General features: G+C 42.6%; 2 protein-coding genes across 3 annotated transcripts in view; one reads left to right on the top strand and one right to left on the bottom strand.

The window, feature by feature from the left end:
* Positions 1-5,127, bottom strand: part of cep170aa (centrosomal protein 170Aa) — a 76,500-nt gene extending 71,373 nt beyond the window's left edge. The window contains 1 exon segment of the mRNA XM_080782469.1: positions 4,964-5,127. The gene's annotated coding sequence lies outside the window, so the exon portion shown is untranslated.
* A 3,815-nt stretch (positions 5,128-8,942) lies between these two features.
* rtkn2 (rhotekin 2) lies at positions 8,943-20,409 on the top strand (the record flags this gene model as incomplete). Of its 2 annotated transcripts, XR_013965229.1 has the most annotated exons (13): positions 8,943-9,077; positions 10,970-11,169; positions 11,322-11,380; positions 11,889-11,942; positions 12,212-12,329; positions 13,012-13,206; positions 13,769-13,863; positions 14,341-14,447; positions 14,963-15,094; positions 15,793-15,961; positions 16,682-16,789; positions 18,570-20,140; positions 20,185-20,409. XR_013965229.1 is itself a non-coding variant. In XM_080781525.1 (12 exons), the coding sequence occupies 12 exons, from the start codon at positions 8,943-8,945 to the stop codon at positions 19,304-19,306; spliced, it is 2,109 nt and encodes a 702-aa protein (XP_080637651.1). In that variant the 3' UTR covers positions 19,307-20,409. The 2 variants fall into 2 exon arrangements, 1 of the variants encoding a protein (XP_080637651.1); XM_080781525.1 differs by having other exon boundaries at positions 18,570-20,409.
* Between the last annotated feature and the right edge of the window lie 6 nt (positions 20,410-20,415).

The following is a 20,415-nucleotide window of genomic DNA, read 5'->3' on the forward strand; positions in this document are numbered from 1 at the left end:
GCAGCCGGTGTGTGTGTGTGTGTGTGTGTGTGTGTGTGCGCGCACGCGTGCGTGCAAACTAACACACACTAGAACGCTACATCGAGGGAAAAGCTGTCTTGTGCAGCAGAATATACCATATGGCACTGAAAGGCAGCCACACGTGCATCACATGAGCAGTCGGACAGAAGAACAAACAAACACCTCCATTTATACAGCATCCATCCTGCCTGATTGATGATTGAACACACCCTGCACAACACTGGCCTTAAGACACACACCCCGCACTGACCCCATAGGCAGCACATGTTCAGTGACCCCAATACAACCCATGGCCCAGAGACCTACATTGTGGAAATTAACTATTCATGAGGCTTATACGAGTGTTTAGGATGTTTTCGAGCCATAACAGAATGGCATTTAATATAGATAGATAATATCTATCTATAAATGCACCGAGTCTCTGTGCGTACGTCTTGAGATTGAGAACCCAATTCGACACGCGTGTTCCACACTCCCACAGGGAGTGCAGTGCCCGGTGTCGAGTCGGTCGGACCTGCAGTTGTTCAGAACCACCACAAAAGGCCACTGCCTCTGTTCTGACATGACAAATATGTTCTGAACTTCTGACACCTGCATAGACTCCGTATTTGCATGCCTGACAAAGAACATAATACATGTTATGTACATTTTATGTACATAATAACTGGGTGGGTCATGCATTTCCAACTTGCATCGTTATATATTATAAGACATTATTACTTTTTCCCCTTTTCTTGCTTTTCCTTTCCTTTCTTTTAAACAAAAACAAATGTAACAATATTTCATAATTGTTGGACATTTGTTTGTTAGTGTATTATAATTGGCATAGTTGTAATACATTATAATAATGTTATTTAAATGTTAATGTTACATTAAAACAATGTGAAATGGGTGGGATATATTCCTCAGCGTAGTAGGAAAGTCTGTGAAATATGTCACGTAAATTGCACGCTGCGTTCATGATTTGAGGCTTTTTGTTTCAAAAGGGCCAATCCTGCAATCTTTGAAAGCCAATGTTAACCAATTAGGATGGAATATGAAATATCGGACAGATCCAACTTGAACACATGACTATAGAGATAGTGTGTAACGATTTGCGGGATTTTTTTTAATTTTAATTTGTATTTGAATTTTCAGCATTTAAATCTGTTGCCCAGTCTGTAAAAAAAACAACACTGCTGTTGCTATGGAGGATGAAAGGTGAAACCTTTACAGTACACAGACAGCAACAACAGATTTCTGAAACATCATGCTATGCACACTACTGTACGTCTGGTACTCGCCATTGTAACTCTCAGAAAAGGTGACGGTTGGTTGTTTTGTTTGTACAGTATGTTTGTGTATAGTTTCATGTTACAAAGTGAACCACAATGGAAACAAGCGAAGGCTTTGTTGTGTCCAAATGATGTAATTTTCTGTAATTTTCTTAAACCGTCAATAAAGTATTCTATCTATCTATCTAGTATCTATCTACGGATTGAATCCTCAGATAAACTTCAAGATACTGTTTAGTGGCAAATCATTATCCTCTGGAGTCGCCAATACCACCACCTATGGCCATATTTTGCATTTGAAAACAAAATAGCAGAAACCAGAGGGTGGAGTGGATTTATAATCACAGGCACGCGTTGTGCTGATAACAAAGTCAATTAAGCAGCAATACACGAGAGAAATATAGTGTATTGTATTATTTGGCCTCTATAGTCCAAGTTCCAACTCTATTTGGAACACACACCGCCCCTTTCAATACAAGTCTCTACTAAGCACATTTCAAAGTGTTGGATGAAAGCGTGCTCCAGGGCAACCTCCTTTACAGGCACCTGATTGGCTCCTCTGATTAATGACTCGCATCTCTTAATGGCCCCTTAACCACAACCCGGTGTCCCTATTTTGGGCATGTAACTCCCCCCCCCCCCCCCTCAATAAAGTACTATTTAAGTTCTTTCAGAAATAGTGAAAATAGCAAGCAGGTCTACATGACCTTGTAGATTAGGATGTTTTCGCCACACGACACACATTTTAGGGCAAAGTATAAAATAGCCTGGGCGGTTAGCAGTGATGTTAGTGTTGTTGCGGCCAACCTCGTCAGGTGCTTCAAAGCTGCCCACAGCAATGGCCTCAGTCAGATAAAAATAGTGAAGCTTCTCACCCTGGCATTCACGCTGGCACTAGTGGAGGGAAAAACATCAATGCTAGAATAACAGGACAACCAGTCGGGGCCCCATGCTGAGAGACAGATGGGAAAGTAAAGTAACCAAATATTAGATCGATATGGAGTGGAGTGGAAACAAACTGCAAAATAACGGAAACTACGTTAAAAGTGGAACAGTGTGCTAACACCCCGAAACAGATGTGAAAGATATTCTAACATAATTTGTTATTCTTCTAAAGAAACTTTAATATGGGGGAGAAAAAGCCAGAGTGGACAGCCAGCCACACCCGCCATGTTCCAAAACAAGGGAGAGGCTACAAAGGATGGTGCCGAAAAACCTCTTGAAGACCTTGTTGCATCAAATTTCACTTCTCTTTTTGCGTCTCACTCTCTCACTCCGTCTGGAGGTCTTCCCTGCACTCTTCCCCTCTACCGTTTCTCCCTCACTCACTCTCTCTCTCGTCCTTGATCTCTGGGTGTCACTCTACCGGTGCATGCACAACCTCATGACCCTTATAATGTTTCTACTCTGGCAGACTTCACTAAAGCACAGGCGTGAATGCTAAATTTAGACACAAACACCCTGGTACAACACCACCACTTTTGACCTCACACATAGAATAGAATAGAATCGAATAGAATAGTTCCAAATTACATTCCTCTTTGCAACAAACAACCCCCCTGACCACTGAAGTAAAATGAACTCACTTCCCATGCTTCCTACCGTACACAATGGCCATGGACTGGCCGGACATCAAAGTCCTGACTCGGAGCACCAACCAGTAGAGGACAAAATAAAATAGGTTGTTGTTGTTGTTGTTGTTGTTATTATTCCCTGCTATATACATGCTTGGTTGTTACTGGTCAGAGTCACTTTCCTGAAGTTTATCCCTTTTTTTTTTTTACTGTATATGTGATTAAACTAGTGCACCATGATGTAAAAGCTATTGAGCATGAGTTTTCTCAAGCTTGCAGTAATGACGTTATCATCTGTAACTCAGACGTGTGGGAGTCTCTGGGAGAGTGTACTGTGTGTGTGTGTGTGTGTGTGTGTGTGTGTGTGTGTGCATGCACACTCGCACAGAGACACGTTATGGAGGAATAAAGCTGCTTCTGGGTGTAGGGAAGGCTATAGCCAGGACTCCTCCTGATACTGTGCAACTTTGCTTTCCAAGAGCTTCGCAACCGTCCCGTGACACTGACACATGTTTTAAAAAATGCAACTGCCTGTTGCCCTGCCTCCGCCTGGCTGTAACTATACCGCCCGGCCAGCGGTTACACTGGCAGGAAGGGGGATATGTAGAGAGAGAGAGAGACACAGAGCTGAGAGACAGACAGAAAAGAAAAGGGAAGAGAAAAGGGGAAAATTGCAAAGCAGGAGAGGATCATATTATCGGCTCTCATTCTATGGCTCAAATCCAAAAACTTTGAATTCTTACAGCTGAGGGAGGGGGAGGAGGGGCCTAGTAGACAACAGTCTGATGATGTGCAGCCTGTCCAGCTCTCCATGAACACAACATATGATGGAATTAATCCAACCCTATTCTTTATTGGAATTTCCCACACCTTTATTTATGTCAGTAAATGAAATGCACCATGCACAGTAGCCTATAAGTGTTCGACATAATCCGGAGTTAAATGAAATATGAATCAAGATTAGGCAACATGAAACATTTTAAATTGTCCACTGTTGAGATTGGACACCTCTTTGAGCTGGACTGTTATTTAGGACTAATTTATAACAATGAAACAATCTATTAATTGGTCGTTAGACGGCCACATGATGAGGCTCAAACAGCCTAATAATAAGCAAAGGCTTTTGGATTCAGCATAATATTCCACAGTAGCCTAATTTGTATTTATTTATGCGAGGGCCGGCATTCAAATAAGACTATCGCAACAAGATCATAACAACTGGACAGTCATCTGAGATGTCTACATTTGAAGCACGTCTCTCCTTACATGTTACACATGTTAAAGTTTTCAATATGATGATGGAAGCAAAAAAATACAACTCCACACAAAGAGGACGGATGCAATATAGGCCAGCTCCATCTGCCCTACGAAAACAAAGCCCCCTGTACTGGACGAGGGGGTAGGGATTTGGGAAAACGCATTATAGCCAAATACACACAAACCCTAGACCTAGACAATAAGGATATACTAAAGGCAGTAGTAGCACTATAAATAGACTTGAGTGACCTAAATGTTTTTCAAATTAGATAAATAGAAATAATGACATGTGGGCAGCGAGCACCGGCTTCTTCATTGATGTGCATCCTCTGGATAGCTTCAATGGCTAGAGTGAGGAACTATAATGATGTCGAGTCGACGAAAGCACGATAATAGCACCGATAAAGGGAATATGATCAGTTCATACAGATGTAATGTAACAAAAAGTGGCGAGGATGTGTCTGTGTGCAAAGGAATAGCTATAATAACAACAATACTAATAATAATAATAATAATAATAATAATAATAAATAACCTTATGGTGCTGTTGACAATAGTGTGCAGTTCAGTGTCCATGGCCAGTGTTTTTATCATTTGCATTAGCATCCAGGCGTTTGCAGACGATATTAACATACAAACCCCACGCACGGCACGCAGTATGACATTTGTAGGGGATACAAAAAAATGTCGAATCATCTCTTGGGAGTATTTTTAAAATGATTACGATAGGCTAAGCCGAGGTATCAATAGATGGGACATAAAAACAAAGTCGTTTCTCTTTGGCTGTGTGTGTAAGCTTCATTGTGCATATTTCTAGAGAGCATGCATGTCTCTTACCCTTCTGAGCTGTCCTTTCTTGTTATTGAAGCGATCGCTCCCTGTTCCCTCTGTAACCTATATCCAATGTGTTGTGTGTATGTGTGTGTGTGTGGGTGCCCAGCCCTGTGTGCGACTGTGCTCTCGCTCCCTCAGTTGCTCAGCAATATAACGCTATTCCCCGTCCTGTCCTGTCGCCGTTCACATAGCGGGCAGAACGCATACAGCCTCATCACCACTAGGCGGCCCCGTCAATTTATTACACAATCTTTTATAACCCGCGCGTCAAGTTTGCTTTAGAAGCGTTTGACTTCCGGGTTCATGGACTTCAACATAAAAGTATTTTGATTAATACCTCGATGAATAACTTATTATAATCTGTATCACTGTAAATAAATACCTCAGGAATAAGCTGTTAAACAAAAATCATAAAGTGGCCAATAATTATTTAAAAAAAATCACACCCGTGTGAGGGGTGCTCTTTATCATCGTACATCATCCAGTCATTGTCAATGGGTAATATTGGGTATTGAATCTTTTTTGTGTTTGTGTTGGTGTATAGCCTACCTGTAAACAGCAAATCTATCTATGGTAGCCTGCTGCCTGGCTGATATGAGGTGTCAGTGAATCCACATTCCAGTCTGGCGGCCAAACTCTGGCCAAACCAGGCTAAATCTATTATTGCGACCATAGGTCGCAGATTACATGCTCACGAGTCACGCTCCATACAGTATATGCCTGTCTCCATATATGAAGATCACAACACTGACCTCATCAAACCCTGGATAGCCATGGAGAAGACTGGAGCATCAGATCTGCATATAGCCGGCCAGCAACTCTACATTTGACCTCAAACCCTTAAGGCTCATTCATAGTCTGGATTTCCGGTGGTGAGGTGACCACCGCTCCGGTGGTGAGATGACCACCGGAGCTGAAATAACGTTGAGAGTAAAAACAGAGAGAACGGCTGGGGCGGTGGTTTGCTCGTCACCGCGGCTCGTGACGTCATGTTGTAGTTCGGTGGTCACCTCACCACCGAAAATCCAGACTATGAATAACGCTTAAGATCTCCGAGCTGAGCTGTTCTGACATTCCATATGTTGATCTGACCTCATCAAACCCTGTACACTCAAGACACGATCCATGTATGGCCAGACCTCATCAAACCCTGTAGGCCTACACTCAAGACACTGACGCTGCTGCCACCCTTAGATCTTATGGAGCTGACCTGTTCTGACATTCCATATGTTGATCTGACCTCATCAAACCCTACACAAGTCAGGCTCCATATATGGCCAGTACAGAATTAATTCTATAGACCTGTGTCGATCTGACCCCCCCAATGCCAAAGCGCCAGCGCTCCCCCATCTGCCGCCACCCAGGCGGAAGCGTGCACGTGACCTCGCCACGCTTCTCGCCCTCAGGGCGTCTTTAATACCGGTTTATAACAGTATTATTAATAAATCTTACTTTGAAGAGTTCACCAACCGGACGTGCATGCTTACTACTGGGTACATTGACGAGCATGAGCATCGTCAGATTGACATGTACGGAACAGTACTGTTGAACTCAGCCTGCAGCCTGCGTCTACACTTCCAACTCGACCAGAAGAACCGAACCCGGTGGGCGGGTTTCCTGAACTCGCATGGTCACGTTCCACCAGGGTCTTTCTTTTTTTTTTACCAGCGGGGCTGCGCAGCTTTTGATATAGATTACTACTGCAACTGTAAGAATATATCAAAAGGGTGATCATGCAATAATGCATGCAGCAGGCACAGCCCAACTGAAAAGATGTCCTGGAATGGACGGAGCCCAGACATATGGTGATGTTGCAATACAGACAGCAACAGCACTTAATTGCAGTTTATCATTTTAATTGTGCAGGACAGCGTTCTTTTATTTTTTGTTTAATTTAATTTTAAATATGATAACCCAAATGGTAAACAAAACAAAAGTTCCGATGCCTCAATCCGTCAATCGCGTATGATAAGTGATAAATTACGAGACGAGTAGACCTCGATCGTGTCATGTAAAGTAGGCTAACTGCTGCCGTTAATCGCGTTGCAATGTTTTTTGCAACAGACGATTGATTTGGACGAAACTACTACCAGACAGGCGGGGATAAAACCATATTATTTTGTAGTAAATAGGCGTTTGAAAGCATTCTCAAATAGAAGTGTAGCCTAGTATACATCATAATTAATTACGTGCGACTTTCAATGTCGAAAAATATACATTTCTGAATGTTTTTAGAACCCAAACATTTCGAATTCGAAAATGGTTGCGTCCTGTTTTTGTCAATCAGATAAGATTGAATGGTCGGGGTTGGGTGCGCTCGAATTCCTTCAATAGATACTCCGGAAAGGCGGAGTATGGCTCTTTTTAAACAGCTAGAAGCAGCCTCTACAGTGTTGCCAGATTCTGCGAGAATCAAGCAACCAGGTGACGGTCTATGAAAACAAGCCCAAAAGAAGAAGATGTTGTGAGCTTGTAGAATAGATAAAAGAGTTAAACATTTTTTATATTTTGTCCTCAGGGCTCGGGCGAAGACAAAATGCCCAAATCTGTATTTGGCTCCTGATAACTGTCACTACGCCTTTTTTTACTCCAAACATTCCCTCTGTAAGATAAATGTAAAGGGCTGTATTCTTGTCAAGCATGGTAACAAAGGTGATTAAAAAAGTAAATCAAGCATGTGACCTTTGCCCTCAATGTACCCACCCCACGTGACCCGCATAATTACCTCTACTCAGTCTGTACATATATGTACTTATAATTTGTTGTAAATGTTTTACGTTATGTTTTATTAATTGAATACATAGGATTAGGACCCAAATGGAAACGAGATCGCAAGGACTTGTTTTTGCATGTTATCCTTTTAGACAAAGTGATTGACTGTACTACTCTGTACTGAATTTCTGTCTAATAAAGTATTCAATCAAACAATCAATCAATCATCAAACCCAAATAATATTTACAAGGAACTTAATAAATACTTCTATCAATCAATCAAAACAAACAGCTAACTTGGGAACCCCCAAGTTAAGTTAGCTGTTTGTTTTGATTGATTGATAGAAGTATTTATTAACAGTTTGCAGAATTACAGTACACAAAAAACTATTAACTGTGCTGTGAGATTTGATCCAAACTCGGGGGTTCCTACTTGTCAAGCCCTTCTGAGAAACGTAATTTTTAACCAACCCTGTGAAGAGTTCCAATCGGTTCTCTTCTATGATTTGGAGACATTGGCGTAACGGCCTCTACAGACTGTGAGCATATTCTTTATGGTTTACATTTATTGTTGGTTGTTTTTTATCCTATTTATTGTGTATTGTTAATTTGTATGTGATATCTATGGACCCCTGAGTCTGAAATAAAGTTTATACATAATTTACAGGAAAAACGAGTCGAATTAGCTTATAATAAGAGGACATGGCAACACTGAGCCTCCGCCTACCTCAGACTAGCCTGGGCACCATTTCATTTCGGCCTGGAGCCGGATGATATGCCTACGTCACGTTGTAGGCACTAGGCAGCTTCCCAAACAGGATGTACCCAAAATAATCCCCCCTCCCCCGCGATCAAAATGTTAGTTCCCCCCCGACTTTACTCGCCAGTTGCCATTGTGCTAAATAATCTCTAAAAAGCACACTCACATTTATATTTATTTTGTATTTTAAAATTCAACGAAACTAAAGTACGCCGCATCAGAAGCATATTAATTGGTAGGAACTAACATTTTGATCGCGGGGGAGGGGGGATTATTTTGGGTACATCCTGTTTGGGAAGCTGCCTTCAACGTGACGTAGGCATATCATCCGGCCCCGGACTTTTGGAACAGAGACCAGGCTTTCCTCCGAGGCGGTGGAAAGCCTGGTGATGCGAGGTTAACCTCAGACAACGTGAGAAGACAATCAAACGCATCTCTCTCGTCGAAGACGGTCAGGGCAGGGGCGTTCTTCAGTTGGAGACGGAATGTGCGTCTAAAGTCCACACAAACATGGATGAACCGCGGGACGTTCAAATGTTCAGAAGGAACACCAGCTCCAGATCCAGCACTGCTTCGTGTTCCGCTCTAGCTATGGAGATCAAAAGGAAGAAAATAAGAGAGAGCACCATATTCCTACAAAAGGAGGTACGTATTATGATTGATGATGTTGCCTTGTGTGTTGTGTTGTCAACACATGCACACTTCCACTTTGACCCTATAACGACTGCAGTAACGCTATCCTACACTCGCGAACCGACAGCGTCCCTATTTGGGCAAAAACAATAAGATATATTTTTGAAATCCCTAAAATGTATACAATTGCTGAAATGGATAAGACCACAACGCGATACTGCATTTTCATTATCGGGAGGCTAGACTCAAGAGGGCAGCGGGCTAATAATTGAATTGCTGTTTGTTCATTTACTACTTTGTTAGCCACAAGCAACAATATGCTAGCATAGTTGCTTGCGGCATGCTACTTTGCATTGCACAGTTCGTATTTTGTATGTATTGCTAAAATCATTCACTCTCCGATGTTAAGATGTTGTCGAATAGAATAGATCATGCACTCACTCACTGGCCTGGCGGTTATAATCATTAGAATATGAATGAGTGCTGCACCTGCCTGCCTGGAACCCCCAGGACAATAGTTGAGCAGTTTGAAACGGATATGGGAGTTTCAGTTGAAAGCAAACGTTTCCCTTTCCCTTCACCATGAAACTATATTTAATACAGCATGTCATTTTATTCTCGCTCTCAGTCTCATCCCAATCAAACCAATGTTCCTCCAGGCCAAAAGCAGACCAAGTCTTCTGAATGACACTCTTCACATAGTAGAGGATATGAATTTGTTGTATATACGACAGATTTCTAAGAAACTACAGGTTAGCCAAGTAAAGAATGGTGTGGCATCTACAGTAGCAAGTGCCTCGGAGAAGGATGGTGTTTGTTGTCCCCAAAACAAAATATCCATTAACGCAGTCTACCTCAGACTGAAGCTGAAATAAACGTTGTTTTTGTATTGCTGCCTGCAAAGGTAACAAGAAAATAAGTGACTTATTTGTATTATTAAACAATTGACAAGCCTCTGTTTTGGACAATATCAAACATCATCTATTCTACACCCTCAGACATTGTTTTATAGTTGCATGTACAGTATGTTAGAACTCTCATTTCAGTATTGTGTTCACTACTACAATCACTACATGTTCTTGACCTCATTCATACTAAATTCCATTTGCTAGATAGTTAAAGTGTATGGTGTGTTGCATTTGTTATGGATGCACAATATATCAATCAGCTAATCGCCGTCATTCCATCATCTATCAATACATGTCTGTCTGTGTTCTCTGCATATTTTGAGAAGCGTCCGACTGATCAACATAATATATTTATCAGCTGAAATAACCATGGATGTAAATTTGTTACCTACCTTATATTCAAGAAAAAAATAATTTTTGGTGCTATAGTTTCAGTTTGTTTAAACTCAAGTCTTTCATTTCATTCCACACTACTAAAAGAAACAGACTTGAGCGACACAGCTGGCTTCTATTAACCCATTTTAGGCGGCAAGCCGGCAACCCCTTTTGGTGTTAGCATCATGTTACGCTTTAGCTATTGAAAAATAGATCTACAAGCTCATAGCGCGCCACAGAGTGGCGTGCTACGAGCTTGTAGGTCTGCTATTTTTGAAAAATCGAAGAACGACTGACATAGAAACACAGCTTTTTCAGAAAACTGTCAGGAAGTAGAAGACATTTTTAGAATCTGATCTCAGGTCAAAATGGGGAACTGTGAGGCCACAAACACTGAAAGGTTCCATGTTGACCCCCTCCACCCCATGTCATCACATCATGTCATTTCCTTTCACCCGTGTGTCGTCATGGTATGAAAACACATTCTGAAGCATGGCAGCTAGCAAAACCATCTGTTGTAGATTGACCAATTTGTAGAATTCTTTGAGATGGGTTAACATTTTCCTTGTTCTCTCTCCCCGTTTTTGTTATCGTTTATTTGTCTAAAAAAAAAAAAAAAAGGACACTAAGATTCAGGAGAAGCTGGACTTTGAGATGCGTATGCGCGAAGGGGCGTACAAGCTGCTGCTGGCCTGCAGCAAGAGAGAACAGATCCTCAGCGCCTCCAAGAACCTGCTCACCTGTAACGCCAGGATAAAGGCTTACCTCACTCAGCTACAGAAGAAGAAAGAGGAGCAGGATATGATAGGAGCAGCCTGGAGGTATGTGGGGATTTGGGGGGGATAAATGCAAAACATGGAATGGGAAGTGTGAGGGCAGAGTTGTGAGCTAGGCGGCTGCCAGCTTGCCATTTCCTATGTTGTTTTTATGGCATACTTTACAAGTAAAAAAATCAAAATGTCTCCCGTTTTAGAATTTCAGATCCGGTTCCAGATGACCGTGTGCCCTGTACTGGGAAGGTTGCCATTTCTGGTATGGTTGTGCTTGGCTCTATATATCCAACTAATCTAATTCAGCATGTTTCATTCAAAATGTAATATGCACCGTTTTGTAAAACATTTCCCATGCAAAATGAAGAGTGCAGGGGAACGTGCACTGTTAAGTGCAGGCGTTTTCAACAGATAATATTAATGGTGACTCACTCAACCAGGCAATCTGGTACACTTTACCTTGAGATTCTAACTCCCTTTTTCTGTAACCCTTCGGAAGACATCCGACATCCCCGTTAACTGACAACATTGACGTATCAGGTCATAGGTCATAGTGGTCGATAAAATACTTTCAACAGACCACCATTTGAAAACCCCTGGTTGAATTCTTCTTTTGACTAGACCCAAGTAGTAATAAATACACTTGTTTTAAAATGAACATAGATATTGTATGTATGGTGAACATTAGATATTGTTTCCACAAAATAAACTCCAGCTATTATTTGATTCTATTCTACGATCTACTAATATGTATGTATGTGTACCTGCAGGCCTGCGTGTCCCATTGATGTGGAAGGATTCAGATCACTTTAACAACCGAGGGAGTGAGTGTCTTTCTTTTTCTACTGTATATCTACAGTATGTTATCAAAGTACAAGGTTGTGCTTTGTTGTTAGATCTGTTAGATTGTGTACATCCTCCAGGCTTCCTTCAGACAATCCAGCAGCATAGGTAATAATAATAAAAAAGAGAGAGAGATCTGCGTATGTATATGTATTTTGACCGACACTGCATATTATATTGTGAGTGATGATTAGTATTGTGTATATTCTATTGTTTCCCTGTATTAAAACAAAATATTGTTTCTTTTTAGGCTCTCGTCGGGTGGCCATCTTCTGCCTGTTGCATGTTGGCGCAGAGGTGTTTGACACGGAGATGGTGGTGGTGGACAGATCCATCACAGACGTCTGTTTCGAGGGAGTCACCATCTTGTAAGTATTTAGTACGCACGCAGTGTTGAAAGGAAGCATGAACTCAAATACGTTTTTCGTGAATGTACAAAAGAATGCATATATATATATCAACCGGATCTGAAATTCTAAAACGGAAACATTTTACTTGTAAAGTATGCCATGAAACAACATAATAAATGTCAAGTTGGCAGCTGCCTACTATATATCAATTGGGCAGCGGGTGGCCGAACGGTTTGCGGAGCAGTCTTGATATCGGAAGGTCGCTAGTTCGTATCCCCAGACCGGCACGTTCAAATTACCACCGCTGAAGTGCCCTTGAGCAAGGCATTGAACCACCTACCATGAAATGTTCTATGAGCAGGGCCTGGCTGTAAACAAGTTCTTGAGCTTAGTCCAGTTACCCTGGGTAAACATAGTAACTTTGCTTTGCAGACAATGGCTTATGAAACTCGACAAAAAAGATGACTATATTCAAATCATTTCTAGAACCACTTGAGCTGGCCTGCCTATTGGGTTTTCCTGCTTCATCTAAAAAATGTTTTTGCAAAAATATAAACCCAAAGGAGAGGCATGCCTTTTTTTTATTTAGGGACGTATTCGTTTTTTTTCGTCGTTGGATCTTTAAAGCTTGAATGATAGCTTAAATAAATGTCTCATAACAAATCTTTATGCCCTCCGAATTGATTCCCGGCTCACACAGCAACGAGGTAGTCCCCCAGTTTGACCTGAAGGTGGAGCTGTGGAGCTGCTCGCTGGAGGACGAGACCACTGTGGTCAACACGCCAAAGAAACTTGCCAAGAGGCTGCGTCGCTCCCTCGGCAAGGCTGCGGGCAAGGACCTCTGCCCGCCGATGGACACCTCGGACCCTGACGCCTTCCTGCAGTCTATTCCCACGTATGTAGAATAGAAATGTGCCGTGAACTGTGTATAACAGTGTATACATTCAACTTTATATTGTCATTTATTCTTAGTAGGGCTGCAACTGTCGATAACATTTTCGATGGATTGAATAATCAAGAAGCATGCTTGTATATTATTTTATATATATATTATATATACAGTCACACACACACACTTTATTTTATACTATTTTATACTTTTTGCATGACACTACAGTGTCATGCAAAAATAGTGGGAAAACTGGATCTACAAGCTCACGTGTCATCACATTGCAACATTTGTAGTGTAGCACTATGTTATGATTTAGCTATTGAAAAATAGCAGATCTACAAGCTCGGTGGCGCGCTACGAGCTTTTAGGTCTATTTTTGAAAAATCAAAGCACCACTGACATAGAAACATAGCTTTTTCAGAAAACTGTCAGGACGTAGATTAGAAGACATTTTTAGAATCTGATCTCGGGTCAGAATGGGTTAATCAATTAACTGTTGCACCTCTAGAAATGAGTTCACATGGCCAACCTGATTGTATGTCCCCTTTGTGTGTCCTTCGCCCAGCGGAGCCAAGTACAGCCAGCTGGCTTACACCACCTTGTCTCTGTCCGACGCTGAGGGCAGCTTCCAGTCTCACTCCCTTATCGTCCTGCAGAACGGTAAGACAGTGGCACAGAAATGTCACTGTATACAGTTGAAACGGAGCATAGTTAGAATCTGAATCGGTTGATTTGGAACTACATCTCTGTCATGCCAATCTAAAATGAGATTCATCTGAAAAAGAATGTTTTCAGAGGTAGAGCAAACAGGGTGCAGTACTTAGTTTAGACAGGTTTTGGTTTAGACTTGTCATTGGTTAGACGGGGCAGCACACCTAAAACCTAACCTTAAACCATGTCTAACCAATGACTAGTCTAAACTAAGTATGCACCCCGCAAAGATACATTTAAAACAGGGGGGGGATTACAGCTAACCGATTAAACGCTCTTCTTAGTAAATCGAACCCGAGTTACAACTGTACTGTACAAAAATAGCTAATCTACAAGCTCGCAACGCAGCTACAGAGCTATTTTTTGCCACATGTTCCAAAAGCAGACATGACTGACGGGTTATGTTGTTGCTGTTCACCTTCACAGCAGAGTGGTCTTCATGGTTACCACTCTATGGGAATCTTTGCTGCCGCCTGGTGGCCCAGCCAGCCTGCATGACACAAAGTATGATGAGCGGGTTCCTCAACCAGCAGGTAATTTGACTTTGGTTGTAGTACTCTTAAAACCAATTCTCTACTCGATAAACTTGGATAAGGAAGACAATGTAAGATTATGGAATCTGCTGTTGTGTAGTAGGGTCATTATCACATGACATTTATTTAAAGCAATGTACATTTAACTCGACTGGATCCTTACGGGGAACCCCTTTTGGTGTTATCATTATGTTATGCTTTAGCTATTTAAAATAGCAGATCTACAAGCTCATTGCGCGCCACCGAGTGCCGCGCTACGAGCTTGCAGGTCTGCTATTTTTGAAAAATCGAAGAACGACTGACATAGAAACATTTTCATTTTTCAAATTTTCAAACAGACATTATTTTAGAATCTGATTTTAGGTCAAAATGGGTTAAATTATAACATTCTGTAGCATTTTGCTATGCAGGGCGTCAGCAGTCGGGATACGTACCCGGTACTCTTTATTCAGTAGCATCTGGCATTACATTGTAAAAAGTGTGAGTGTTTATTAGTGTCGTTTGCGTTCTTTTAGCAAAGTGTGGACGGCGCGTACCGCTGCTGCAGCCTGTACTGTGTGCTGAGTGCCAGCTCCCTGGCCTGTTACTTTACCCCTGAAGAGATCGACGCCAAGGTGGAGCCCACCCTCAACATTGCCATCAACAAGGTCGGGAAGAAAAAGGATAATCCTGTACTCTTTGTTTTGTGAGCTACAGAGAAGTGTTTATTTGAAAGATGAACCAAAAGCTTAACGTGATGAAGTCGCACTGCTCTGTGTATTCAATGGTAATGATTTTTTTTACTAAGCCAGTTTATTATAAAGCTTTATTTCAGTTTAATTCAGTCTCTCGGTAATGATTTTACACAATGTCCTTTTGGTACAAGATGTGATCAAGATTCCCCCCCTATAATTGAAAAAAATCACTGGTGCAGGGGGCCTCTCTCTCTCTCTCTCTCTCTCTCTCTCTCTCTCGCAGGCAACAGTGCAGTACTATCTCTCTCTCTGTTTCTGGCACAACAGCGCCCCTACTGGTACTAATAGTCATTCTGGTGCTCATGGCCACATACATAGGCGGACACATAGGTGAACACTGACATTGCTGTTCCTTGGAGTGGTTGCGCCACTCAAAAAGTGGCTCTCAGCAGACTTGCCACTTGTGACTTCTGATTTACTTCTGATTTGGCACAAAATAAGGACACAGTGTAGTGTATTGGATCCTTATTGAATGCCAATTTGTCAGTTAAAACACTTAATTAAACGTAACACTAGTGACACTGTTCGCAAACAATCCCGTCTCATCCTAACCCACCATTGCCGTAGAACAGATCAGTCACGTGTCCACTTCTCGCTGTTCGTTCTCCCAGGACACGCGTGTCCGCGTGGTGGACAAGGACTCCGCAGGACGGAGGTCCAACGCTCTGTCCATCAGCAACCCTTCACCGGGAGGATCTCAGGCCGTCGTCTTCACCGCGGACACCAGGGAACAGCTGGTGGACTGGCTGGACGCCTTCCACCAGCACTTCTATGACCAGAGTGAGTGCGTTATGCAGGGGGGAAAGCTTCTTGTGTATGTAGTAGAGATAGCCGCAATTTGCAACGCTATAGATTCTTTTATAATGGGATGAATCTAGAGTTGCAATACCCTCCATTGACTCCCCATGAATCTAGAGTTGCAATACCCTCCATTGACTCCCCACTCATTCAATTTCGTTTGCGATCTGCTTGTCTTAAACTACGTTAAACGCACCAACATTGCAGCTGTATAATCCAAGCTTGAATTCTCCTCTTTCAATCTGCCGAGCTTTTTGTTCTCATAAAAATCCACCGTAGACATGTTATGAGCTACGTTCTGTCAAGAAATTCTCTGCAGGTGATTCTTTTTCTAAGTGTTGCAGTTTGGAAGCACTCGTTTTGTTAACGGGTCGCGCTGCTGCCTCCTGCATTATGTGCAAATTCGAAACCGCTGGAACGCAGGACCGTTCAGTGACGTACGACGAGTGCTTCCAAACTCAAGCACAGAATTTCTTGGCAGAAAGTAGCTCATAACATATCTACGGTGGATTTTTATGAAAAACAAGCTCGGCAGATTGAAAGAGGATAATTCAAGCTTGGACTACAGCTGCAATGTTTGTGAGTTTAACGTCGTTTAATACAAGCAGAGGGGTCACATGGTGTGTCTGACGACAAGTTAAACGACATGAAAGTGGTATTGTTGATGTATGTACTAACATCTATCTGTGGTGTCACCACCAGGCCAGTGGCTGCATTGCTGTGGCCGGCTGATGGAGATCGAGGCGGCATCGCCTCGGAAACTGCCACTCTTCCTCACCAAGCAGGCCGACTCCGTTTACAACGACCTCAGTAAGTACAGCTGCTCGATGTGATTGTGTACATTTAGGAGTGGCAACGGTCAATCGATGAGGAAAGAATCCATTTTTGATTCATAATAAATTCCTAATTTGGGCATGGTCATTTTAGGCGTTTTTCCATCTACAAGCTATAGAACCCGTTGGGAGCTTGTTGATTGGATAGTCTCACTATATTTGAAATAAGGCATAGGTGGTTAACATGAGATAGAAAAGGCACTCCAATTTAGTCAATATACAAAGCAGATCTCGGTCACAAACATCATCCAGACAAGACAGGTTGGCAAGTCAGGCGACAGTTAATCAGGTTCAATCGGGGGCACAAGTGTAAGGCGGTCAACATGAGACAGAAAAGGCTGCTATGTTTTTACTGAATTTGGAGATTGAGCCACGCAATGTATATTACATTTTTGTCAGATATCCAACGGGAATGTGAAGGGGGGTATGTTTTTTTCCAATGCATGAGAATAAGACGTCTTGCCAGAAGCATCACAAAAGCGACAAGGTCAGATTGATATTTAGGCAGGGGGATAGTATCAGGAAGGACGCCAAATAGGGAAATAATAGGGGATGGCTCTATGGGAAAAGGGCATAGGTGGTTAATTCATAATATATTGTAAGTTTGGGTTCCAAGAGTCCCTTCCTAGAAATGTAGTGGAGTGAAAAGTGCAATATTTGAAACTTACCATCATTTCCGCGTCTCTGTTGCACCCTCTTTGATTGGTGTTCGTGTGGAACAAAATGCATTGTCTGTCACAAGGAAGACAGACTCAAAATGAGTGGCATTAATTCCATATTTCAGTGCAATAACTAATATCTTTAGACTGATGACATACTGCTGAACTGTAACTTCCTGCATTTAGCAGTGGCATTTTTTAAGTAACTGTCCCTTGATGAATGCCAACAGCTGAATAGCTAGCTAGCAGCAGGATCAAGACATGTCATAGCAGGGTGAAGACAGCTGCAGCCAATTAAATTAATGAGTCCATTTGATTTAGGGATGTCAAAAGAGCAATGCTTGCTAAAACCTAAACCTAAATCAAACATAATACCCACTATTCGTTTTATTAGCCGAAACTGTATTTTTCCCCTGTTATGACACGTCTGTGAAAGGAAGCTTAATCGTCAAAAGAATGAAGAAAATAACCAGTTATTAGTGAGTGGGGGAGAAAACATGGGCAGAAGGTGTGTTATATTGGGGGGCTGCCCATCAGCGGTTCTCAAACCTTTACATTTCAAAGGTTGCATAACAGTCCATTTGGGTCCATCTGTATAATCTCAGAGTTAGTCCTGTGATGGTCCATTTGGAACCCTCTCAAGGATGAACCCCGGGTTCCTATAGTTGTGGGGACGGCCCAACCAACAGTCTGGAAAATGTTAGGTTAGTGTGAGGTTGGGGTTATAGGCTTACTTCTAGATGGTGCATGCCATCGGAAACAATGGATTGATTGTCAGGCTAATGGCATTTTGTTTATTTGAGCACATACTGTAGTTGTTATGGTGCGTTCCGTTCACACAGGCAGATGTAAAAAGTTGCGGTCTACCATTCATTGTCAATGGAAGCCAGCGATGATGCATGTAGGCTACTTGTAGCTGCTCCAAAATCAACTCACGACGCGTCTTTGTGTCTGCCCGTGACACACACACACACACACACACACACACACACACACACAAACATTATATCCTAAGACCATAACAGGCTATTACAGATTCTGCCTGCATTTAAAAACATGGCCAATAATTCTTTGGTGTTTTTGTTTCTCCCCTCTCAGGTATAATTTCTCCTGTCAAGTTTGAAAGCATCACAGACATCATTCACGACAAGATTGAAGAGACGGGCGGCCGCTTCCTCATCGGCGAGGAAGAGAAAAGGGAGGCGCCCAATTGGTCCACTCTGTTCGACGGCTCCCAGCCAATGGTAGTTCAGAAGAACGTTCTGTCGCCGTCGAGCAAACGCTCCACGCCGCCACGTTCGAGTCCCGCCATCCCCAGCGCGAGCTCCGTGTCCGGCAGCAACAAAAAGCGCCGTGCCCCTCCCCCACCCTCCGACAGACGGCCATGCTCTCCTCCCAGCCGTCCGGTCAGACCCCCCCCTCCTACGCCTCTCTGTCGTCCCCCTCCTCCTCCTCCGACCTCCTGTCAGGAGAAGGAGAACTCTGGCGCTCCTCGCGCCTCTCGGCCGGCGGCCGCGAGGTCCAAGACCGGCAGGCCGTCTCTGGACGCCAAGTTCTCTGCCATCATCCAGCAACTTCAGAGGAACGGCGGAGGGTCCGCGGCGGCTGCCCCGAGCCGCAGGAACGCTCCACTGGGCCACCTCGACATACCGCCACAGGGTCAGGACCACCAGGACCACCACCAGGCCCAGCAGCACCACACCCGGACCCCCGAGGCCGCCGCACCCCAGACCGGGTACTTCAGTAGATCCGGTCTCGGTTTCGGGCCCGTACCCGCACCTAGGAGCAAGCTCAGGAAGTCCTTCAGGGAGAAGATCAACCCCAAAGCCTGGTGATCTGATTCTTGTGTGACCAATCATAAGGATTCTCAGGCTCTCGTCGATGTTCCCCGGTCCATTAATAATAGCAAAGTAATCGATCGCCAGCAGTTGCGTATTAACTTCCTTGAAGGTTATTAGTTGGCTGGTGGTCTTAACTCATAGGTTCTTCATGAGCACCTAGGCAGGAGATTCATAGGTTCTTCATGAGCACCTAGGCAGGAGATTTAGTGTGACTAGCACTGAGATGGAAAAAAAAAGGTTTTTCGTGAGCACCTAGGCAGGAGATTTGTGTGAATGGCACCGAGATGGAAAAAGGGTTATTTCTCATCCCTGCCACTGGAGCATGGAACAAACAAAAAAATTGTCTTTTTGAAAAAGCACTCAAATGGGAATTGATCCACTATTGGCATGTTCTGTTAATGTTGTGGTTTCTTCGTGATGACTTTGTAGACGACTTTATGGTACAAGATTTAAGGCCCGAGGTGGACTCATTTGTCCATTTCTCTTAATAATGGAGGTGGCCTTGGGGTTTTCAGTGACTGTGTGAACAAAATGATTTAGTACAAAAATCTAGAAATGCTGTCCAGACACTATTCTCATGATGGAATGACTGAGTTTTTTTTTGAATAGCCCAAATAATGAATGTCCTTGTATGCCTTCTGTAACATATCAGTAATTCTCTTAACCACTAGATATTTAAACCGATTTGCGGTATAAAGAGTTTTATAAAATAGCTATGATCCCTAAACTATTGGTATTATAACTTGTTCACTAAATAAATGGGGACGGGGTTATGATCTTTGAGCCTTGAGACAATTGATTGTACAATTGAATAGGCCAAGGGTTAAGGTTTTCCTCAAGAATTTACTAATGTGGAAAATCTGTCACTTTAGTATATTAGTGACATTTAGCTATAAAGTCAAAAGGTTAGGTGGAAGGATTTATTGTGCACCTTCTGTTGATAAGTGGTTTTAATTGTTTTAAGTACACACTGTTGGGAAATAAAATCTTAAAGCTATAACCTGCCATTGACTAAAAAATACAGAATTGTAAAAAAAACTATTTGGATCAATACAATGAACCACTGATATTTGTGCCAGTAGAGTATTGACTCACTCTCCTTC

The sequence above is a fragment of the Protomyctophum bolini genome (genome assembly GCF_963924005.1).
Source record: "Protomyctophum bolini genome assembly, chromosome: 14".
Taxonomy (NCBI): Eukaryota; Metazoa; Chordata; class Actinopteri; order Myctophiformes; family Myctophidae; genus Protomyctophum; species Protomyctophum bolini.